The 25,321-nt window shown below is 44.1% G+C and overlaps 1 protein-coding gene across 7 annotated transcripts in view; it reads right to left on the bottom strand.

The window, feature by feature from the left end:
- The window catches only part of LOC144506355 (ribosomal protein S6 kinase alpha-3), a 113,385-nt gene that overhangs the window by 46,342 nt on the left and 41,722 nt on the right, over window positions 1-25,321 (bottom strand). For all 7 annotated transcript variants that reach the window (XM_078232349.1, XM_078232352.1, XM_078232350.1 and 4 more), the window contains one exon: window positions 10,294-10,413. In XM_078232349.1, the coding sequence (XP_078088475.1) occupies window positions 10,294-10,413 (120 nt within the window). The remainder of the gene's footprint in view (window positions 1-10,293; window positions 10,414-25,321) is intronic.

The raw sequence follows: 25,321 nt of genomic DNA, 5'->3' as shown, positions 1-25,321 counted from the left end.
AAAGGAATCAACTTGCATGTAACCTACACAAAACTTTTGGATGATTGCAGAGCTCTGAGGGAACACTTCTTGGGACCCAAGTCCCAAGTAACAGATACTTATGATTCAATCAAGCTCAAGTATGAGCAATAATGCTGATTTGCCACCCTCCCCTGATGTTTGTCCTTGAAGAAAGTACCAGTAAAACAGGATACACGATGCTAAGAGAACAAATACATTAAACATACAACTGGTACAGGAATAATGCTGGTAATGAAGAAATGGATTGTGGAGACTAGTTCATGAGAAGTATATAAATCCCTAGAACAACTGCCTCACTGTGAAAACTACAGTACTTACATATGCCCAACAAGCTGCACTGAATGCCTTCTACCAACCACCAGAAACATACAAAGACTATGGGCCTGATTTTACCAACAATTTGCGCCCGTTTTCAGACGCGAAATCGCGGTAAATTTGGGCGTCGGGCCTTTAACGCGATCTGCACCCGAATCCGAGCAAATCGCGACTTTACCGATCCGCGCCCAAATCGGGCGGCCCGACGATTTAAATGCATGCGATTTAATGAACCGCATGCCCAACTCTACCACCAAATCCCACTTTACCACCGCACGGCCCGATCCAGATTCGTGCTTTTAGCGACCTGCTAAATAAAAATCCGAAGCGGATTTCTATTCTGCAGGGGAACCTCCGAAGCTCTCTCTGCCCTTGTGAAGTCAGTCTGCGGCCACCATCCTTCTCGACCATCCTTCTCAGAACGCCCCGATGTCCAGCCCATGCCCCCCAGCAATGGCAATCCCTCCACCCCCCTCACCCTGGCAGACCTCCCCGCTAACCACCCCAGCAGACCAACCCCCCTCCCCTGGAGGCAGATTCCCCCTGACGGGAGGCAGACCCCCCCCCCCCGGCAGAGCACTTCACCCCCTGCTGACCCTCCCCCCCCCCCTCCCTTCTCCGGGATCAGACCCCCCCTGGGAAGCAGGCCCCCCTCAGCAGACCACACCCCCAACCTGCCTCGATCGCTGGTCTCCCTCCACCATCCTTCTCGACCATCTTCAGTCCTTCAAGAGCCTGCAGCACCTTCCTGGCCACAGACTTGGAGTCACAGCTAAAGTGGCCGGTTTGGGGGGGGGGGGGGGGGGGGGGGGGTGCTCAGATGGATGTTTATCTATTGTCTGGAATAGGGGGCATAACTCAAAAGAGTGAATGCACATATATCACAGCGTGAAAAGCCAGCATTCTTTTAGATTAAATATACAGTCACCATAGACTTTTCTTCAACTGCAGTAATGACTGAAATGGCCAACATAGGACCAGTTGGAAGAGAGCTGACAGCCTCCAGTGTAAAGTGCAGCGAGACATTTCAGAGTCCGATGAATGGTGAGATTTTTATTTCAGCATCAAAGGCAAAAAAGATAATTTATTGACCAAATTCAGTTGTTCCAGATGAGACTCGACGATTTCCAGGCAGCTGGACAGAGATATTGGTACAGGATGGATCAGTGGGAGCACTGACTGACAGACTAGTCCATGGAAATCTTTCGGCACCCACTCATTATCTGTGTTAACAACATTCATTGTATTTGTATTCTACACTTGCTTCGTGTATTCCCAGACTCCTAGCTTTGACAAGTGCTCCCTTTTTCTCTTTGACTAGGCTCACAATATCTCTCGTTATCCAAGGTTCCCAAAACTCGCCATACTCAGCCACGGAGCCTATATGGGTAGAACTGAGAAATAAGAAGGGTGAAATCACTTTGATAGGGTTGTACTATAGGCCCCCAAATAGTCAGCGGAAAATTGAGGAGCAAATATGTAAGGAGATTATAGATAGCTCCAAGAAAAATAGGGTGGTAATAGTCGGAGATTTTAATTTTCCCAACATTGACTGGGGCAGCCATAGTATTAGAGGGTTGGATGGAGAGAAATTTGTTGAGTGTATTCAGAAGGAATTTCTCATTCAGTATGTGGATGGCCCGACTAGAGAGGGGGCAAAACTTGATCTCCTCTTGGGAAATAAAGAAGGGCAGGTGACAGAAGTGTTAGTGAGGGATCACTTTGGGACCAGTGACCATAATTCTATTAGTTTTAAGATAGCTATGGAGAAGGATAGGTCTGTTCCAAAAGTTAATATTCTAAATTGGGGCAAGGCCAATTTTGATGGTATCAGGCAGGAACTTTCAAAAGTTAATTGGGGGAGTCTGTGGGAAGGAAAAGGGACGTCTGGTAAGTGGCACGCTTTCAAAAGTGTGTTAACCAGGGTTCAGGGTAAACACATTCTTCTTAGAATGAAGGGCAAGGCTGGCAGAAGTCGGAAACCCTGGATGACTCGGGATATTGAGGTTTTGGTCAAGAAGAAGAAAGAGGCACATGACGTGCATAGGCAGCTGGGATCAAGTGAATCTCTTGAAGAATATAGGGGGTGTAGGAGTAGAGTTAAGAGAGAAATCAGGAGGGCAAAAAGGGGACACGAAATTGTTTTGGCAGATAAGGCAAAGGAGAATCCAAAGAGCTTCTACAAATACATAAAGGGCAAAAGAGTAACAAGGGAGAGAGTAGGGCCTCTTAAGGATCAACAAGGTCATCTATGTGCAGATCCACAAGAGATGGGTGAGATCCTAAATGAATATTTCTCATCAGTATTTACTGTTGAGAAAAGCATGGATGTTAGGGAACTTGGGGAATTAAATATTGATGTCTTGAGGAGTGTACATATTACAGAGGTGGTGGTGCTGGAAGTCTTAAAGCGCATCAAGGTAGATAAGTCTGCAGGACCTGATGAGGTATATCCCAGGACGCTGTGGGAGGCTAGGGAGGAAATTGTGGGTCCCCTAGCTGAGATATTTGAATCATCGATAGTCACGGGTGAGGTGCCTGAAGATTGGAGAGTGGCAAATGTTGTGCCTTTGTTTAAAAAGGGCTGCAGGGAAAAGCCTGCGAACTACAGGCCAGTTCGCCTCACATCTGTGGTGGGTAAATTGTTGGAAGGTATTTTGAGTGACAGGATCTACAGGCATTGAGAGATGCAAGGACTGATTAGGGACAGTCAGCATGGCTTTGAGAGTGGAAAATCATGTCTCACAAATTTAATTGAGTTTTTTGAAGGGGTGACCAAGAAGGTAGATGAGAGCAGTGCAGTTGATGTTGTCTACATGGATTTTAGCAAGGCCTTTGACAAGGTACCGCATGGTAGGTTGTTGCATAAAGTTAAATCTCACGGGATCCAGGGTGAGGTATCTAAATGGATACAAAATTGGCTTCTGTCGAGGTGGTTGTTTTTCAAACTGGAGGCCTGTGACCAGCGGTGTGCCTCAGGGATCAGTGCTGGGTCCACTGTCATTTGTCATTTATATTAATGATTTGGATGAGAATACAGGGGGCATGGTTAGTAAGTTTGCAGATGACACCAAGATTGGTGGCATGGTGGACAGTGAGGAAGGTTATCTCCAATTGCAGTGGGATCTTGATCAATTGGGCCAGTGGGCTGACGAATGGCAGATGGAGTTTAATTTAGACAAATGCGAGGTAATGCATTTTGGTAGATTGAACCAGGGCAGGACTTACTCAGTTAATGGTAGGGCGTTGGGGAGAGTTACAGAACAAAGAGATCTAAGGGTACATGTTCATAGCTCCTTGAAAGTGGAGTCACAGGTGGACAGAGTGGTGAAGAAGGCATTCGGCATGCTTGGTTTCATCGGTCAGAACATTGAATACAGGAGTTGGGACGTCTTGTTGAAGTTGTACAAGACATTGGTAAGGCCACACTTGGAATACTGTGTGAAATTCTGATGACCCTATTATAGAAAGGATATTATTGAACTAGAAAAAGTGCAGAAGAGATTTACTAGGATGCTACCGGGACTTGATGGATTGAGTTATAAGGAGAGGCTGAATAGACTGGGACTTTTTTCTTTGGAGCATAGGAGACTGAGGGGTGACCTTATGGAGGTCTATAAAGTAATGAGGGGCATAGACAAGGTAGATAGTCAATATATTTTCCCAAAGGTGTGGGAGTCTAAAACTAGAGGGCATAGATTTAAGGTGAGAGGGGAGAGATACAAAAGCGTCCAGAGGGGCAATTTTTCCACACAGAGTGGTGAGTGTCTGGAACAAGCTGCCAGAGGTAGAAGAGGAGGCGGGTACAATTTTATCTTTTGGAACATAGAACAGTACAGCACAGTACAGGCCCTTCAGCCCTCGATGTTGTGCCGAGCTTTGGCCGAAACCAAGATCAAGCTATCCCACTCCCGATCATTCTGGTGTGCTCCATGTGCCTATCCAATAACCACTTGAAAGTTTCTAAAGTGTCCGACTCCACTATCACAGCAGGCAGTCCATTCCACACCCCAACCACTCTCGGAGTAAAGAACCTACCTCGGACATCCCTCCTATTTATCCCTTTTTAAAAGCATTTAGATAGTTACATGGGTACGAAGGGATAGAGGGATATGGGCCAAATGCAAGCAATTGGGATTAGCTTAGGGATTTTTAAAAAAAAGGGTGGCATGGACAAGTTGGGCCGAAGGGCCTGTTTCCATGCTGTAAACCTCTATGACTCATCCTTCATGGAATGTGCCAGTCCTGAATCCCTATCAACTTACACTTGAAAGTCTCCCACATGCCAGATGTTGATTTGCTCTCAAACATCGGCCCCAATCTACATTCTTCAGTTCCTGCCTAATCTTGTTGTAATTAGCCTTCCCCCAATTTAGCACCTTAACTTGGGGACTACACTTTTCTTGATCCATCAGTACCTTAAAGCTTCCTGAATTGTGGTCACTGTTCCCGAACTGCTCCCCTACTGAAACATCAACCACCTGGCTGGGCTCATTCCCCAATACCAGGTCCAGTATGGCCCCTTCCCTAGTTGGACTATCTACATTCTGTTTCAAGAAGCCCTCCTGAATGCTCCTTACAAACTCTGCCTCATCCATGCCCCTAGCACTAAGTGAGTCCCAATCAATATAGGGGAAGTTAAAATCTCCCACCACAACAACCCTATTACTTTTACACCGTGCCAAAATCTGCCTATATATCTGTTCCTCCATCTCCCGCTGGCAGTTGGGTGGCCTATAGTAAACCCCCAACATTGTGACTACACCTTTTCTATTCCTGGGTTCTACCCATATTGCCTTGCTGTATGAGCCCTCCAAGGAGTCCTCCCGGAGTACAGCTGTGATATTCTCCTTAACCAGTAGTGCAAGTCCCCCACTCCTTTTACATCCCCTTCTATCCCGCCTGAAACATCTGTATCATGGAATGTTAAGCTGCCATTCCTGTCCTTCCCTTAACCAAGTCTCTGTAATGGCAACAACATCGTAGTTCCTAGTACTAATCCAAGCTCTAAGTTCATCTGTCTTACCTGTTACACTTCTTGCATTGAAACAGATGCACTTCAGTCCACCAGACCCTCTTTGATTAGCAACTCCACCCTGCCTGCTGTTTCTCTGGGTCTTACTGGCCCTACTCTCTGGTTCCCCTTCAGCTAATTCACCTTTGCTTTGGTTTGACAATTTGACAATTCATCACTTCAGTTTCAGGATAAGGGGATGGCCATTTGGGATTTACATGCGGAGACACATTCTTTCTCAGAGGATCATTTACCTTCGAAATTGTCGACCCCACAGAGCTGTGGATGCTCAGTTGCTAAACATATTCAAGACTGACATCAATAACACAGATGATTTGACAGAGGTATTCAAAATAATGGTCAGAGTAGTTAAAGCGTTAATGTTCCCCTTGATGGAAGGGCGGAGAACCAGAACACACCGATTTAAGGTGAATGGTAAAAGGACTAAAAGCGACAGGAGCAAAATCTTGTTTATGTAATGAACAGTTAGCATCTGGAATGCACTGCCCGAGTGTAACAGAGACAGACTGAATCATGGCTTTCAAAGGGGAATTGGATAATTATTAAAACAGTAAAATTTGTGGGCTATGGAGAAAAAGCATGTAAGTGGGACAAGCTGAGTTACCCTGACAGAGAGCTGGAAAGAACATAATGGACCAAATGTCTTCCCTCGATGTTATATGATTCCATTATAAGGTTCTGAGCACACAAAGGGCAGGAAACTGGAGGTAAATTTTCACCCATGATCTCACTGAATGTTGGACCAGGCCTGAAGGAATGCATGACCTACTCCTGCTCATGTCCTGTGTTCTTATGCAGTGCAGAATCAGATTCCACTTTCCCTCTACAGTACTTGAAATAGTAATGCAAACTAAAGCTTTCATATTCATGCTTAGTTTCTAGCTTTCTCTGCACACAAGTATGAATGGTAATCTGGATGACCAAGGTCTAAGGATTGATTTACTTCAGTATTGTCAAAATTCAATCTGAGTCCAAGTTCAAGGCCTTTTACTATGTACAAGCTTTTCTGCGGAGAAATTGTATTTCTAATCAATCTTTCAACCTTTTGTAGAAGTTTTAACAGTACAGCAAATGAAAAAAATAAATCACCAGATGTTTCTGAAGTAACTGACAACCAAAGGGAACTGGCTTCCATCCATTGCAAGAAAAAAAAAATAACGTTCCTCCAGATTAATCAAGAGGTTAAATGTCATTTTAGAAGTAAAATCTTCTCCAATAACCCACAACTAGATGAACACAAGCAAATGTAACTATTTTCTGGTATGCAAAATAAAAATAGAGTTGCTGCCACACTGTGGTCTGATGCTTCGAGAAGTATGTTTGCAGGGGGGAAAAAACTGCCTGGTAGTTCCTCTCCCTTAATAACTTTAATGTGCTCAAAGATCCTGTCAGTTAGGAACTCAAGTTAGTGCTGGATAAGTAAGCACAATGTATGTGTTGTCTTGGTAAGAAGTCTCACAACACCAGGTCAAAGTCCAACAGGTTTATTTGATAGCAAAAGCCACTAGCTTTCGGAGCGCTGCCCCTTCGTCAGGTAAGTGGGAGCTCTGTTCACAAACAGGGCTTATAAAGACACAAACTCAATTTACATAATATTGGTTGGAGTGCGAGTCTTTACAGGTAATCAAGTCTTAAAGGTACAGACAATGTGAGTGGAGAGAGCATTAAGCACAGGTTAAAAAGATGTGTATTGTCTCCAGACAGGACAGTTAGAGAGATTTTGCAAGCCCAGGCAAGTCTTGGGGATACAGATAGTGTGACATGAACCCAAGATCCCGGTTGAGGCCGTCCTCATGTGTGCAGAACTTGGCTATCAGTCTCTGCTCAGTGACTCCGCGCTGTTGTGTGTCATGAAGGCCGCCTTGGAGAACGCTTACCCGAAGATCAGAGGCCGAATGCCCGTGACCGCTGAAGTGTTCCCCAACAGGAAGAGAACACTTGTCGAGCGGTGTTCATTCATCCGTCGTCGCAGCGTCTGCATGGTTTCCCCAATGTACCATGCCTCGGGACATCCTTTCCTGCAGCGTATCAGGTAGACAACGTTGGCCGAGTTGCAAGAGTATGTACCGTGTACCTGGTGGATGGTGTTCTCACGTGAGATGATGGCATCTGTGTCAATGATCCGGCACATCGTGCAGAGGTTGCTGTGGCAGGGTTGTGTGGTGTTGTGGTCACTGTTCTCCTGAAGGCTGGGTAGTTTGCTGCGGACAATAGTCTGTTTGAGGTTGTGCGGTTGTTTGAAGACAAGAAGTGGGGGTCAGGGGATGGCCTTGGCGAGATGTTTGCCTTCATCAATGACATGTTGAAGGCTCCGGAGAAGATGTCGTAGCTTCTCCGCTCCGAGGAAGTACTCGACGACGAAGGGTACTCTGTCCACCGTGTCCCGTGTTTGTCTTCTGAGGAGGTCGGTGCGGTTTTTCGCTGTGGCGCGTCGGAACTGTCGATCGATGGGTCGAGCACCATATCCTGTTCTTATGAGGGCATCTTTCAGCGTCTGGAGGTGTCTGTTGCGATCCTCCTCATCTGAACAGATCCTGTGTATATGGAGGGCTTGTCCGTAGGGGATGGCTTCTTTAACGTGTTTCGGGTGGAAGCTGGAGAAGTGGAGCATCGTGAGGTTATCTGTGGGCTTGCGGTACAGTGAAGTGCTGAGGTGACCGTCCTTGATGGAAACGCGTATGTCCAAGAATGCAACCAATTCCGGAGAGTAGTCCATGGTGAGTCTGATGGTGGGATGGAACTTGTTGATGTCATCATATAGTTGTTTCAGTGATTGTTCACCATGAGTCCAAAGGAAGAAAATGTCATCGATGTATCTAGTGTATAGCATCGGTTGAAGGTCCTGTGCGGTGAAGAGGTCTTGTTCGAACCTGTGCATGAAGATGTTGGCGTATTGAGGTGCAAATTTTGTCCCCATGGCTGTTCCGTGTGTCTGGATGAAGAACTGGTTGTTGAAAGTGAAGATATTGTGGTCCAGGATGAAGCGGATGAGTTGTAAAATTGCATCTGGAAACTGGCAGCTGTCGGTGTTGAGTACTGAGGCAGTGGCAGCAATGCCATCATCGTGGGGGATGCTGGTGTAGAGTGCCGAGACATCCATTGCGACGAGGAGTGCTCCTGGTTCAAGCCTGCCACACCATACAACCCTGCCACAGCAACCTCTGCAAGAGGTGCTGGATCACTGACACGGATGCCATCATCTCACATGAGAACACCATCCACCAGGTACACGGTACAGACTCTTGCAACTCGGCCAACGTTGTCTACCTGATACGCTGCAGGAAAGGATGTCCCGAGGCATGGTACATTGGGGAGACGATGCAGACGCTACGACAACAGATGAATGAACACCATTCGACAATCACCAGGCAAGAGTGTTCTCTTCCTGTTGGGGAACACTTCAGCGGTCACGGGCATTCGGCCTCTGATCTTCAGTTAAGCGTTCTCCAAGGCGGCCTTCACGACACACGACAGCGCAGAGTCGCTGAGCAGAGACTGATAGCCAAGTTCCGCACATGAGGACGGCCTCAACCAGGATCTTGGGTTCATGTCACACTATCTGCAACCCCCACGACTTGCCTGGGCTTGCAAAATCTCACTAACTGTCCTGGCTGGAGACAATACACATCTCTTTAACCTGTGCTTAACGCTCTCTCCGCTCACATTGCCTGTCCCTTTAAAACTTGATTACCTGTAAAGACTCGCATTCCAACCATTATTTTGTAAATTGAGTTTGTGTCTTTATATGCCCTGTTTGTGAACAGAACTCCCACTTACCTGACAAAGGAGCAGCGCTCCGAAAGCTAGTGGCTTTTGCTACCAAATAAACCAGTTGGACTTTAACCTGGTGTTGTGAGACTTCTTATTGAATATATCCCACAACTGAGCACCCGTAGCTGTTTTAAGATGAGAATTCTAATGAATTAATAAATTTAGCAGTCTGGACTTCAAAAAATAGACCCACATAATATCAAGATTCTAGTCGCAAGTTGTAAATTGTGATAAAACTGGTCCACAACATTAGTCTCAATGTCCTCCATTGATGCGGGCAGTTAGAACTTCTAGTTAGAGCTGGATAAGTAAGCACACTAATATGTGTAGGCCTCTTAATAAAAATGCTGCTTTTGTAATTAGTATAATATTTTGGCTGCATGTTACATCACATCCATTTTGATTAGAACAGCTCACATTTATACAGCACTAATATCATAAAACATCCCAAGCTGCTTCACAGGAATGTTTTTAAAAAGTGTCACACAAGAACAGATGACCAAAAGCTTGGTCAATTAGATAAATTTCAAGAAGGATCTGAAAGCAGAAAGAGATAGAAAGGTGGAATGAGTTAGGAAGGAAATTCCAGAGTTTGGGCCCAAGCAGATGAAGGCTATCAGTGGTGCAACATTTGGAGTTGCACAAGTGACTAGAATTGGAGTGAAGAGATCTTCGAAGGTTGTTGGGCTGGAGAACTTCACAGAGATATGGAAGGTCAAGGTCCGAAGGATTTGAAAAAAACATAGAAATTTAAGAAAATGAAAAATTATGTTGCCACATTGGTCAAGACAGCAACAGCAGGAATTATCTAGCTCTGAGGAAGTTGTATTGGACTCAAAATGTTAATAATTCTTTCTCTCTCTATAGGTGCTACCAGACTACATAAGACACCATTACTTGCTAGCCAGCTAATCAGCAAAATTAGAGGTTAAAAAATAACTTTAGCAGAGTGGCAACCTCAGTGATGATCCTGATGTTTCTATGACCCCGAGAGCCAATAACATTTGCTAGATCATTAAATATTGAAAAAAAATGAGATACTTCATAACAGAAAAATCAGAGCATTATTCTATACATTGATATAAAAAGATCTAGTTAATATTTCAGTACTGATCAAATATGTTGTACAGTTCATCTTTTAAAAGACATACCTTTCCAAATGACCCTTGTCCCAGAACTTTAAGTAACTCAAACTGTGAAGGATCAGCCTTTTCACAGCCTTCTTTCACAAGGCACGTAATTGGTATCTCCTGTTCATTTTCTTGATCTTGCTGAAGGAGGGGGGTGGGGGAAGAGAAGAAAAATATTCATCTTTATACCATATCAAATGCTTATTCAAAGTCAATGCAAATTTCCAAACTCTACAAAGAAAAATATACATTCTGCATAATGTCTTATAGGCTGTATCTACATAGATAGAAATACTCAAGGGTAGACAAGAATTTGGGGTAGTCATTCTCAATGATGTACAGGACCACAGCCTGCCTTGAAAAATTGAGTGAAACCAGATGCTGGAAATAGCTGATACCACACAGCTTCTTACTGAGACCATACAAACCCTCGGAACATGCAAGTTTGCTTGGCCTGCAGCTGAATTGAAACAAATTAATTTGCCACCCACTCATCCATCAGATAGGTGGAATTGCGTCTGCAGGATGGAGTGTGAAAACTATTCCTCAGGTTACCTACCTTCTTCCATTCCAGAACCTGCAGTGACAAATAAAGTACCACAGATTTAAGAGGTGAGCGCGCAGGTAGGAGCAAACAGCACAGATTGTTGTTTGCAGTAATTAATTCTATGCTGCAATATTTACCCAGTGTGACAATTGCTCCATATAGGAACCTTCCTAGGAAGTAGTTGTGGAACAAGTGGAATGTCCTTAATCTAATTTTAGGCTCCTTGCAGGACCGAATGGTAGTTTTGAAGGATACAAACCCAAGCATTTGTCCTTTTGATGGTTAGGCATTTGTTTTCTTGGATCCTTGCAGTAGAGGTAGCATCTGTGGAGAGAGAAACAGAAATAGTGTGTGTTAAATATGTCTCTTCAATTCTGAAGAGTCCCTTCGGTGGGAAACATTAACTCTGTTTCTCTCTCCACAGATGTTGCCAGACCTGCTGAATATTTATAGCACTTGCTATTTTTATTTCAGATTTCCACCAAGTGCTGTAAATATTCAACAGGTCTGACAGCATCTGTGGAGAGAGAAACAGTAAATGTTTCCCATCTAAGGGGACTCTTCTTCAGAAATGAAGAGGCATATTTAACTCAAAACATTATCTCAGTTTCTCTCTCCATAAATGTTGCCAGACCCGAGTATTTTCAGCCCTTCTCTTTTGATTTCAGATCCTCTGACTTATTCGTTTTAGTGCTGCATGGCAGTGCTTTTATCTATTAGACTGTCAGAGAAGTTCATTGTTTCACCTAAATCATCATTAAATCTTGCCAATGAGGTGGTACTTTTCAAAGACAGCCAACTTGCTCAATGCATTTACTGAAAAAACGCACCCACTGAAGTTGCAAGTTTTCAGAAAATGCCATAAATACTGCACTGAGCAGAGAATGATTTAAGAGAGTCAGCAGAGGGTCAGACACTGCAGAAAATTATTATACAACTTCATAGGTTAGCAAGTGATTCATTTTCTGGAATATACCATAAAGTGCTCCTGCTACAGGGAAGACTGTATTTAATATTTACAAGTTTTTAACTGCAGAATAAAAAAACCTGTATAAACTTGTTCTAACTTATTTGGACAAAGAGAAGTCAATAAAACATGAAAGGATGGGATGAGAGAAAGGGAGCAGAAGCTGGAGAGGGACAAAAGGAGAGAAAGAAAACGTCAGAGTAGATTACAATGATGGGAAGAATAATGTGCAAGGTCAGCTGAAAGAAGGAAAGAAAGAGTACAAGTGAAAAACTGCAATAGCCACAGATGACAAGCTGAGCAGTCATCCATCACGAGTATGAGAAGACGACAGAAATTTTAATGCTACAATAGCCATTTTATTGCAAAAAGATTTTTTTTTAAAACTTGTGTCAGAGGGGGAAGATTTTACTACTGGAAAGTGACCAGCGAATGATGGGCCAGAATTTACTGACAAAACGATAATGAGCCTAAAGCCTCTTGTGCCATTTAAGCAAACAACTTTAGGTGACTAGATGCATGGTTAAATGTAAATATCCAAAAGCTGCTGTCTCTTATCTTTCTCACTATTACTTTCATGAAAACAGCATTCTGCTGTTTACCTCTCCACGGGCATACATGAAATGTGATGAATGTGCTGTATTTGTGCAATGATAAATGTTAAATTTGAACATATTAAGGGCTAGTTACTAGTATAAATGATCTGTTAACATGATTAATTACTGCCAATCAATCTCTCCAGCACTAAAACACAATTTCATTAATTCTCATTCTTAGGAACAGGAGTAGCTCATTCAACTCCCCCAAGTCTGTCCCACCATTCAATCAGATCATATTGATTTTAATCCCAACCTATTAACTTGCGTTGGCTCCATACCCGTAACTAGCATAAACACATTGGGCGGAATTATATGACCTCAACGTGCCAGTTTTGACACAAAAATGTCGTAAAAGCGAGAGTGAGCTGACTAGGAATGGTGTCTGTTTTTGCACCCATTCCCATTTTACCAAGAGAAAATAAATTGGCGCAATTGGGACCCCGCCCAAAGTTGGTGAAACATCAATTTGTATTTTTTTGCATTCATCACAATGTAATCAACGAGCTTCGCTCCCAATCGTCCCACCTCTCTTGCCTTAACGAGCTCATTCAGATGTAAGATTTTACAGGGGGAAACTGAGATAATGTTTTGAGTTAAATATGTCTCTTCAATTCTGAAGAAGAGTCCCCTTTGCTGGACCGCGTTTCTCTCTCCCCAGATGCTGCCAGACCTCCTGAATATTTACAGCACTTGCTATTTTTATTTCAGAGTTTTTGCCTTTTTCAGCACATGCGTTATTTGTGGCTCCGATCTAAGCTGCAGGCTGTCTGGTGTGTTAAGTGCCGCCCACTGTTTCTAGTGGCTAGAAATGGTCTAGCCCATTTTAAAAATAACTACGAAGTCCCTAAGATTGGGAGTGAAAATTCACTCAAATAACGGATCAGGAAGGCTCCTGTTTTCACAGTAGCTAGACACTTCGAAAAAATTCCGCCCATTATCTCCAATTTAAATTTATTTATTGAGCTAGCATATTCTATTTATTGAGAAGGATGGATCTACACTTTTGCCATCTCTTGCATGAAATGCTTCCCATGTTCTCTAATGAATGGCATGGCTCAGACTATAGTATTCCTTGGTCCTCGACTCTTCAGCATAGAAATTCTATCCCAATTCACATGTTAAAAGTTAAAAATCTTAATTAAATCAACTTTTTGAATTCCAGGAAATAAAAGTCCCTAGCATATTCAATCTCTGCCTGCTAATGCTTTAACCTTTGGAATTCTGGTAGCATTCTGGCGAATATGCACCGCACCCCTTCCCAAAGCCAATAGATTCGTACTAGTATGCAATGTCGAGAACTTCAGTCCTTTCTACGCTTATTTCCTAATTTTTAAAGGATACACCCTTCTGGTTGCCTTGTTCATTCAGTTCTCAAATACTTATCAGCTTGCACTTCAGCATCTTTGCACCCTGTAGCTCAAAAAAATGAACTTTATAAAATACATCGTTTTGCAATGAGTACTATTATTTTCCATGTTAAATAAATATTCTGAATTTAGAGACTCCACCCTGACCTGACCTGTAGCTGAAAAAGGCAAAGACACAAAAATTATTGCAAACGCTGAAAACCGAATTAGAAACAGAAAATATTGGAAACACAAATAGGTCTGGCAGCATCTATAGAGTGAAGATTTCAGATTGATGACCTATTATCAGAACTGATGAAAGATCCTCTTATATGGGCATGGATTCATTTTGATTCCAAGGCCCTGATATCTGAACATTATCTAGGCATAGTTCACAGGCAACACAAGATCATCTTCTGAGTGTGGACAATGATGCTAAACCCAGATAGAATAGCAGCATAACATTGAAATATTTAACAAATAAATATCCTCAAGTTCTACCTGCTTTGCTTTCCTATTTATATATTTGTTCAGGGCAAAGCCAATGTTTATTGCTCATGCCCTCGAGGTGGTGTAATGCGCTATTTTTTTGAGCCGCTATGGTGTGTGTCATTATAGGTACACCCACAGTGCTATTACAAATAAACAAATTAGGAGTAGGCCAATTCTCCATTGAGTCTGCTCTGACATTTTATAAGCTCATGGCTGATTCTGATTTTGGCCTCAATTCTACTTTCCTGTTTACACCAATGACCTTTGACTCCCTCATCAATCAAGAACCTTATCTAATTCAGCTCTAAAAACATGTCTCTGCCTCCACTGATTACTGGGGAAGAGAATTCCACAGAACTCATGAGAAAAAAATTCTAATTTCCATCTTAAATGGGTGCCCCCTTTTTTTTTTTAAATGGTGTCCTAGTCTCCCCCAAAGAGGAAACATTCTCTCAGCATTCACCCGTTCTTTCAATAAGGTCGCTTCTCATTCTTCTAAACCCCTGTGGATACAAGGCCAACCTGTTTTAACTTTTCCTCAAATTTCTCCTATTCACATTTTTTCTCATTACGCTGCATCTGCCAAATTTCTACCCACTCATTTAACATAGCTTTATCCCTTTACAGACTTTAGGTGGGAATTTCCAACGCACATCGGGGGAGACAGTGGCATAGTGGTATTAAGAAGGGAGTTGCAGGATTTGTCCCTGTGACTATATATTTCCAAGTCAGGATGACGTGTAATTTGGAGGGAACTTTTCAAGATGGTCGTTCTATACGGTTGTCCCTCCAGATGATAGAGGTCACAGATTTGGAAGGTGTTGCTGAAGCTAGTTACTACAGTACATCTTTTATATGGTAGACACTGCAGCTACAATGTGCTAGTGATGGAACAAATGAGTGGTTACATTAGTGAATGGGTACTATTTCAGCAGGCTGCCCACCATGCAGGACTGGCTCATTGCCACGCTTCTCCATTATTAAACATTAACCTGCAGGCTCTTTCCCTCCCCCACCCCACTCATTGTTCCCTACCTAAACAAAATAGTGAGATCAGCTGGTCATTGAACCACCATCAGCTCATCACAACTACATAGTAGATAGGCAGCATATGAACGGCCATCACCCCATACAATATTCAACTAAATGCCATTTCCAGCATTTGGCACAAAGAATTTCAGTGCAACAACTCGCTTCTCCACAAATCAATTACAGTAAGCAAGGAAGTAAGTTGTCTTACATAGCTCCAGCTATGTAAGGTGAGTGAAGAGTTGTATTCACAAACAGGGCATATATAGACACAAACTCAATTTACAAGAATTCCAACAATTCCAAGCCTAAAAATATCATGTGCTTTATAATAAACAGGCCTGAGAGACTGTCTTCCTTCTAGTGCTGAGAATCAGTTCAGTTGAAACCGGGGTCCACTCCTTTCTGCCTTAAAAACACCCCACAATTTGATCTTGGATCTCAAAGGGGCTAAAGGAGGTTATGCTCCCCCACTGCCTACCTCATTTTTGAATTAAAGAGATTCTATTTGGACAAGTGTGCAAAATTCTACTACTACAATTTGCAATACAAGTTTCCACTTCTGCTGCAATGAAAGTGGATGCTGGACAAAACATTTTTCTTCAAAGGCACCAAAAGTAAAACATTTCTAGAATTAAAAACATAGTATAAAACCTTAATAAAACAAGCAATCTCATAACTTACAAATAAACTGAAAATACCAGAGACTTTCCTTTTAGCAGGAAGATCATCTGACTGATTCAAATGATCTTACAATAGCCATCCCTGTGATACTTCCATACTAACTTGCACATGTAGGGAAGGGGTCAAACATTTGTCCAAAGATGTGCGGGTTAGGTTGATTGGCCAGGTTAAAAATTGTCCCTTAGAGTCCTGGGATGTGTAGGTTAGAGGGATTAGCGGGTAAAATATGTGGGGGTAGGGCCTGGGTGGGATTGTGGTCGGTGCAGACTCGATGGGCCGAATGGCCTCCTTCTGCACTGTAGGGTTTCTATGATTTGGCCATCCTTTAGACATTGCCAGAACAGCAACACTTCATAGTGATCAAAGGCTGTGAAGAATTGAGACTCAAACAATAATGGATTTCTTAACTTTGATTCAACTGAAGTTCAAGCTTCACCTGGTATTAGGAACAATGATGTGGAGATGCCGGTGTTGGACCGAGGTAAGCACAGTAAGAAGTCTCACAACACCAGGTTAAAGTCCAACAGGTTTATTTGGTAGCACAAGCTTTCGGAGTATCGCTCCTTCTTCAGGTGAGTGAAGAGTTGTGTTCACAAACAGGGCGTATATAGACACACACTCAATTTACAAGATAATGGTTGGAATGCGAGTCTTGACAGGTAATCAAGTCTTAAAGGTACAGACAATGTCAGTGGAGAGAGGGCCAAGCACAGGTTAAAGAGATGCATATTGTCTCCAGTCAGGACAGTTAGTGAGATTTTGCAAGCCTAGGCAAGTCGTTTAATAATGGAGAAGCGTGGCAATGAGCCAGTCCTGCATGGTGGGCAGCCTGCTCAAATGGTACCCAAGATCCCGGATGAGGCCATCCTCATGTGTGCGGAACTTGGCCATCAGTTTCTGCTCAGCGATTCTGCGTTGTCGTGCGTCGTGAAGGCCGCCTTGGAGAACGCTTACCCGAATAATAGCAGCCCTACATAGAATCCTACAGTGCAGGAGGCCACTCAGACCTGCACCGACCACAATCCCAGGCCCTATCCCGATAACCCCATGCAATTACCCTAGCTAGTCCCCCTGACACTTAAGGGGCAATTTAGATTGGCCAATCCACCTAACTTGCAGATCTTTGGACTGTGGGAGGAAACCCACACAAAAACGGGGAGAACGTGCAAACTCCACACAGACATTGGTGGAAGCAATGTAACATGCTGCAAAAATTTGGGCACAGCTAATATCAGTTTTTGCCAAACCAAAGATTTCAGAATTGTAATCAATGCTGATCAAGGCGATGTGGCATTTATCAGTGTTGTGGGGGAATTAAAGTGATGGACACAAAATGGTTGCCTGGCACACAAAATGGTTACCTGGGAAGGGACATTAACAGGCACTGGCTTTTAGCACAGACAGTTAAAGTTAAAACATGTAGGAACCGAAATGCTACAGGAAGCTGGTTAGAGCTTGAGGCACTTTAAGGGCAGACTCAGAACAATGAGTCTGATAATAAGGTCAGCCACAGATGGGGACATAAATACAACAAAATCAGCCACTGAATGTATAGATCGAAACCAGTCATTGATAGAGGAAATGTATCCATTCTATGAACAATGATATGTTAACTGTCCATGTCTGTACCTGTCTGCTTGTAACGATGTGTTAACTATCGATCTGTCTACTCAACTTATAAAGATGTGTTAATGGCTAATGTCCGTACTACCTATTGTCTAAAAGGTATAAAAATGACCATTGTGTAATTGAGAAGGTAGCTGCCAAGTACTATGGACTACCAGTGCTTTCTCCCGAAGCTTCGTGTCCGAAATAAAACTGTATTGTTGAAACCTCCAAGTCTGACTCCGGTGGTAAATTTCCCACAACAATTGGCGTAGTCGGCAAGGATCTCATTGCTGGTAAGTTTCGATCGATTGGCCACGATCGGAAAGCCGGGGTAGAGACCACTGAATCTGTGGGAGTCAGACGAGGTCAAGAATACAGTTTAAAAGGGGTTAAAACTAAGGGGTATTTGTAGTGATAAGTATTGATTGTATATGGTATAGTGATAAGTACTAACTGCTGATAGTGATAAGTAACTGTTACTTGTGCTGACCGACTAGAGGACAAGGAAGTGCCTGTCTCAAACGCGCAGCCTTAGACCGCTTGTTAAGAGGGGAAATCCCCCACGTGAAGGTCAGAAACCTGAAGTGGGCGTAGAGGCACCAAGGGCACTTAGGATTGTGAAGCACAAGTGACAAAGGTCGGTTAACATCAAACTCTGTAGTGGCGAACAAACGCAGAGTTGCCACCTGTTTGCATGAAAGTTTGTATAGTTGAGTACTGGACTGTCAATGTTGTAAAGTGGTGCGGAAAAGGAGCTGATCAACTCTGACCTAGAGCCAGACTCCGGTGGAGAAACACATTGCCGAGGTGGTAATAGTGGAAGCCGTGAGTGTAAATTGAAACCCTGAGACGGTAGTAATAGTGGCCGGGGGTAGTGAAGTCCCTACGGTAGAGAGCGCACTTTACTGGGGAGTAATCGTGGCCGTACGGTGCCTAAAACACGTTGCCAAGGAGACAATAGTGACCAGGGGCAGTGAAGTCTGCGTGATGGCAGACAAAGAAGTTAAGAGGGGATCTGCAGGTCCTCCCATTGAAGTGTACATGACAGATAGGCAAGCGTTAATAAAGAGGATGCAAAGGGATGGCTGGGATGCTTCTCAGACCTTAGAACAGCAGAGAAAGTGGATAGATGGGGAAAAGAGAAACAAGACAAAGAAGACAGGGGTATTATTAGTACATCAGTTAGCTGGACTAATTGAGCAAGTAATCGCCTCTATTAAAAAGTGGAGTGAAGATAAAGAAAAGATTAGAGAGTTGGAATCCAGAGTAAGGGAACTGGAGAAATGAAACCAAGTGTTAGAAGAGAATCAATGGAGAGGGGAAACTGTTCCTCTACCTCCTTATGAGTCCACGTGACAGGGACCAACCGCTCCTCCAGGAGGAGTGGGAAGCGCTAGAACACAACACAGCGCCAGTAACCCGAGGGGGAACAGATGCGAAGCCAAAAGCGAATTATAAACCATTCACCCCAGGTGAGAGGCAGCAGATAATGGCTTCCCTGGGTAAATTACAACCTAGAAGTGCAAACACTAAATTCTGGGAAGAATTAGATACAATTTGGGTAGGACACCAATTACACCCGAGAGACGTACACCAACTCGTCAGGGCAGCCTGTCCAGCGGATAAGTGGACACAGGTAGCGGGTGGACCCGCCGCTCCTCCAGCACAGGATTATAGTGGGGGGACGGTGGACACATGTAGTCGCCCTAACAGCAGAAATAGATGCCCAAAAGGCACTCTTCACCCAGTTTAAGACAGAAATTCAGAGAGTTTTAGAGAATGCTCCTACTAACTGGAGCAGAATTACCACAACCAAGCAGCTAAAAGGGGAAGGAGCTTCTGAGTACAGGGAACGGTGTTCCAAGTATATCAAGAATGCTCAGGGCAAAGAAACCCAGGTCGTGGGGATCGAGCGTTCATCCAGGCTTTCAAGGATGGACTCTCTAGTGCTCACTAAACCATCCTAAAAATGGGAGTGATTATGTCCCAAGATTACGATGAATTGGCAGAATGGGCTGGTGGCATACCTGGAGGCGGAGGGGAGAAATCTTAGTTTTTGTATTTCAGTGTGTTTGTGTGGTCTGGTTGCTTGTCGAATGTAGGTGGTTGTTGTTACATTAGATTGAGAGCAGGAGTTGTTGAAGCCTGTTTGTCCTTGTGGAGTGTTTGTTGCAGGCAGTGGATGCGGTGCTTTGCATCTTAGTTTAACTTTGGGGGGCTGGGGAAGTGTTAAAACTGTTAAAAGCGACTGTCTTAATCAACTTTCTGTATTCGCTTTAAATGTTTTATTTTCATCCCAGTTTAAGATGTTAAGTTTGAATGAAACACAAGACTTGTCAAAGATCACGGCTGTCCAATGCATCTTCACAGGGACAAAGCTAAAAATGGTCCCTGCTCATAGATCATTTATTTTTCTTTTCTGGGGTTAGAAGAATGTTTTGTTCAGCCAGATTGTGACACTGTTCTGTGCCAAGTTGGGTTAAACTTGACTATGGTGATGGTCAAAATTCTCTTGCATTGATTTGAATCAATAGCAGATAAGAGTTTGAATATCATGCATCATCAGTGGCTAGGTGTTACCAGCACCACATTGGCTGATGTGGTCCTTAATTTATTTGCTCATGTTAAGCCACGAGAACACTATGGCTTGCATGGATGTGCTTCTGCATCCCTAACCTCCTCAGGGTTAATTACTATTTTATTTGTACAGGATGCCATCTTGGGCTGTTAATTCATCTCTATGCCCAATACAGGTGCATCCTTGATTCCCTCAGGCCATCCTTTCATCACTACTTGGTGCAATTGGGAGTGTTGCATCCTGTTGGGTACTTTGATTTAAGCACAGCATCTGTCAGATTCAATGACTCTGCTGGATTGATGACTTCCAGTGCATGTCTAGCTGCTACCTCACAGCGAACCTGGAAAATTTCACATTGAAAGGATGCTGAAACAGAGGGAGTGCTGCATGTCGGTGATGTGCATCTGTTTCCCTTTCTTGTATGTCACATCCAGATAATATCTCTGCAAACAAAGCAACATTCGTTGCAGGCGGATTGGAGCAGAGTAGCAGTTTGAGGAAAATGTTTCGAAGTGGCTTGAGGTCAGACTCCATTGTAACTTTGTCTCTCCTAAGCAGGTATTGATGGAAATGCTCACAAGAACAATAGCCAGGGATTCTTTCTCATCCTGAGCACAACATTCAGTTTCGGTAATGCTCTGGATACAAATGCAACTGGTTGTCCTTGCTGCATTAAGGTTGCTCCAAGACCCATTTTGCTGGCATCAATAAGCCAGCAAAACAGGTTCCTCATTGACTTCCTCAATGACTTCTTCATTGACATTATAGCACTTCAACACTGATGTTGTCATCACTAGTGGTTCGATATTAGTGAATGCTGCTTCTTCTGTGCCCCAATACCACTGCACATCCTTGCCAGTGAGCTGACATAATGGTTCACACCCTAGCGACAAATCAGGCAGCAATTTTGTTAAACAGTTCACGAATCCAACAAATGATTGCACTGCTTTCACATCTGCTGGAAGCTACAACTTTCACCTTCACAGGGTTTGATTGAAGGTACAAACAATGAAAGGATGTTTTAGAGATTGGGGTAAAACGGGATAACAAGATAAAGCCACAAGTACATGGCACAACAGTGCATGCCCTCGCTTACAAGATACTAGAGACAGAGCCAACTTACATTCCAGGTTTTTCAAAGTAGCTACTACCATTGCAGTACTCTGTCAGAGATTCGGTGCAGACTCAATGGGCTGAATGGCCTCCTTCTGCACTGTAGGGATCCTATGATTCTATGAGGGGTTTGTCTTATGAAGAGTAATTAGGTAGTTTAGGCCTATATTGCCTGACGTTTAGTAGAATGAGAGGAGATCAAATTGAGATTTACAAGATGAGAAGGGGAATTGACAAAGTAGACGCAGAGAGGCTATTTCCTCTTGTAGGGCAATCCAGAACAAGAGGTCACAGTTTTAGGATGGGGTGGATTTAAAATAATGAGAAATTACTTCTCTCAAGGGTTTTGAGACTGTAGAATTCACTACTCCAGAGCGTCAGGATTTAAGAAAGAGGTAGACAGATTTTTAATTAGTAATGCGTTGAAGGGCTATGATGAATGGGCAGGAAAGTGGAGTTGAGGCTGAAACGAGATCAGCTCGTATTAAATGGAAGAGCAGGATCAAGGGGCTAAATTGAGTGCTCCTTGTTCGTATTCAATTATTCTGTATCATAGAATCATAGAAACCCTACAGTGCAGAAGGAGGCCATTCGGCCCATCGAGTCTGCACCGACCACAATCCCACCCAGGCCCTACCCCCACATATTTACCTGCTAATCCCTCTAACCTACGCATCTCAGGACTCTAAGGGGCAATTTTTAACCTGGCCAATCAACCTAACCCGCACATCTTTGGACTGTAAAATCTTATATCTGAACTGCCTGAAAATATTTTTCTAAAAACATGCCATCCCATTTGTTTGAAGTGGTGCAGAACAGAGGTAGAGATTCTCAGCAGGAGTACTGAGGGTGAGTAAAGTGCTGTGATTTAATTATTTAATCCGTTTTTTTCGCGGGCTTTTTTCAAGGGTTTAAACTCTGAGGAAGTGGGAGTAGGCTGCAGGGGATTCTGGGAGATTGTGTTTTTTAGTATAAAAGTCACTATACAGCGGGCAGCGTCGGGAGCGGGCTGTGGAGTGAGTGGGAAGCTGAGTGAAAGCTGTAAGGGCTTTGGCTCACAGGGCTTCGGGGAAAGGACGAGCAGGGGTGAGGTTAATTCATTTTTGCTGTTTCTACCTGGTACTGGCAAGGTATCTAGAGGGGATGGGTGTGCAGGCAGTGCTATGTTCCTCTTGCACTATGTTTGAGGTGAGGGACAACGTCAGTGTCCCTGCTGATTACACCTGTGGGAAGTGCACCCATCTGCAGCTCCTCCAAAACCATGTTAGGGAGCTGGAGTTGGATGAACTTAGGATCATTAGGGACGCAGAGGTGGCCACAGACAGAAGCTTTAGGGATACAGTTACTCCGAGGAATGAAAATAGATGGGTGATGGTGAGAGGGGCTGGGAGGAAGCAGTCAGTGCAGGGATCCCTGTGGTCGTTCCCCTTAGCAACAAGTATTCCGCTTTGGATACGGTTGAGGGGGATGACATACCAGTGGTGAGCCGCAGTGACAGGATCTCCAGCACTGTGTCCATCTCTGTGGCTCGGGAGGGTAAGGGGGAGAGCAATAGTTATTGGGGACTCGTTAGTTAGAGGGATAGATAGGAGGTTCTGTGGCAGTAAAAGAGACTCGAGGATGGTATGTTGCCTACCGGATGCCAGGGTCCGTGACGTCTCGGACCGTGTCTTCCGGATTCTTAAGGGGGAGGGGAAACAGTCAAGTCGTGGTACACATTGGTACCAACGACATAGGTAAGAGAAGGGTCGGGGATTTAAAACAGGAATTTCGGGAGCTGGGCTGGAAGCTGAGAGCTAAGACAAAACATGTGGTCATCTCTGGTACGTTACCGGTGCCACGTGATAGCGAGTTGAGGAACAGGGAGAGAGTGCAGTTAAACATGTGGTTGCAGGGATGGTGTAGGAGGGAGGGTTTCAGATACGTGGATAATTGGAACACATTCTGGGGAAGGTGGGACCTGTACAAACAGGACAGGGTGCACCTGAACCAGAGGGGCACCAATATCCTGGGAGGGAAATTTGATACGGCTCTTCAGGGGGGTTTAAACTAATTTATCAGGAGAGTGGGAAAAGGAGTTGTAGTCCAGAAGTCAGTGTTGAGGGTGGTGAGATATTGGGGAAGGTATCAAGGTCAAGGGTGAGTACCGGTAGACAGGAAGGTGGGTTGAAGTGTTGTCTACTTCAATGCAAGGAGCATCCGGAACCAAGTAGATGAACTTGGGACGTGGATTGGTACTTGGGACTACGATGTTGTGGCCATTACGGAGACGTGGGTAGAACAAGGACAGGAATGGTTGTTGGACGTTCCGGGGTATAGATGTTTCAGTAAGTGTAGGGAAGCTGGTAAAAGAGGTGGAGTAGTAGCATTGTTAATCAAGGATAGTTTAACGGCTGCAGAAAGGCACTTCGAGGGGGATCTGCACACTGAGGTAATATGGGCTGAAGTTAGAAATAGGAAAGGAGCGGTCACGTTGTTAGGAGTTTACTATAGGCCCCCAAATAGTAATAGAGATGTGGAGGAAGAAACTGCTAAGCAGATTATGGATGTGTGTGGGGGTCACAGGGTAGTTATCATGGGGGACTTGAACTTTCCAAATATTGATTGGAACCTTTGTAGGTCAAATAGTTCGGATGGGGCAGTTTTTGTGCAGTGTGTGCAGGAGGGTTTCCTGACACAATATGTGGATAGGCCGACAAGAGGTGAGGCCACATTGGATTTGGTACTGGGAAATGAACCGGGCCAAGTGTTAGATTTGGTTGTGGGAGAGCATTTTGGAGATAGTGACCACAATTCGGTGTCTTTTATTATTGCAATGGAGAGGGATAGGGCCGTACGGCAGGGCAAGGTTTACAATTGGGGGAGAGGTAATTATGATGCGATTAAGATGGGAACAGAAACTGTCAGGGAAAGGCACTAATGAAAAGTGGAACTTTTTCAAGGAACAAATACTGGGTGTCCTTGATAGGTATGTCCCTGTCAGACAGGGAGGAAATGGCCGAGTCAGGGAACCATGGTTCACGAAAGAGGTGGAATGTCTTGTGAAAAGGAAGAGGGAAGCTTATGTAGGGATGAGGAAACAAGGTTCAGATGGCTCGATTGAGGGTTACAAGTTAGCAAGGAATGAGCTGAAAAAGGGGCTGAGGAGAGCTAGGAGGGGACACGAGAAGTCCTTGGCGGGTCGGATCAAGGAAAACCCCAAGGCTTTTTACTCTTATATGAGGAATAAAAGAATGACCAGGGTGAGGTTAGGGCCGGCCAAGGACAGTAGTGGGAACTGGTGTATGGAGTCAGTAGAGATAGGCGAGGTGATGAATGAATACTTTTCTTCAGTGTTCATCAAGGAGAGGGGCCATGTTTTTGAGGAAGAGAAGGTGTTACAGGCTAATAGGCTGGAGGAAATAGATGTTCGGAGGGAGGATGTCCTGGCAGTTTTGAATAAACTGAAGGTCGATAAGTCCCCTGGGCCTGATGAAATGTATCCTAGGATTCTTTGGGAGGCAAGGGATGAGATTGCAGAGCCTTTGGCTTTGATCTTTGGGTCCTCGCTGTCCACAGGGATGGTGCCAGAGGACTGGAGAATGGCGAATGTTGTTCCTCTGTTTAAGAAAGGGAATAGAAATGACCCTGGTAATTATAGACCAGTTAGTCTTACTTCAGTGGTTGGTAAATTGATGGAAAAGGTCCTTCGGGATGGGATTTACGACCATTTAGAAAGATGCGGATTAATCCGGGATAGTCAGCACGGATTCGTGAAGGGCAAGTCGTGCCTCACAAATTTGATTGAATTTTTTGAGGAGGTAACTAAGTGTGTTGATGAGGATAGGGCAGTTGATGTCATATACATGGATTTTAGTAAGGCGTTTGATAAGGTCCCCCATGGTCGGCTTATGATGCAAGTAAGGAGGTGTGGGATAGAGGGAAAGTTGGCCGATTGGATAGGTAACTGGCTATCTGGTCGAAGACAGAGGACGGTGGTGGATGGAAAATTTTCGGACTGGAGGCAGGTTACTAGCGGAGTGCCACAGGGATCAGTGCTTGGTCCTCTGCTCTTTGTGATTTTTATTAATGACTTAGAGGAGGGGG

The sequence above is a fragment of the Mustelus asterias genome, chromosome 17, assembly GCF_964213995.1.
Source record: "Mustelus asterias chromosome 17, sMusAst1.hap1.1, whole genome shotgun sequence".
NCBI classification, from domain to species: Eukaryota; Metazoa; Chordata; class Chondrichthyes; order Carcharhiniformes; family Triakidae; genus Mustelus; species Mustelus asterias.
The sequence above is the reverse complement of the archived record's forward strand: the minus strand, read 5'-3'. Positions and strand labels throughout refer to the sequence as shown.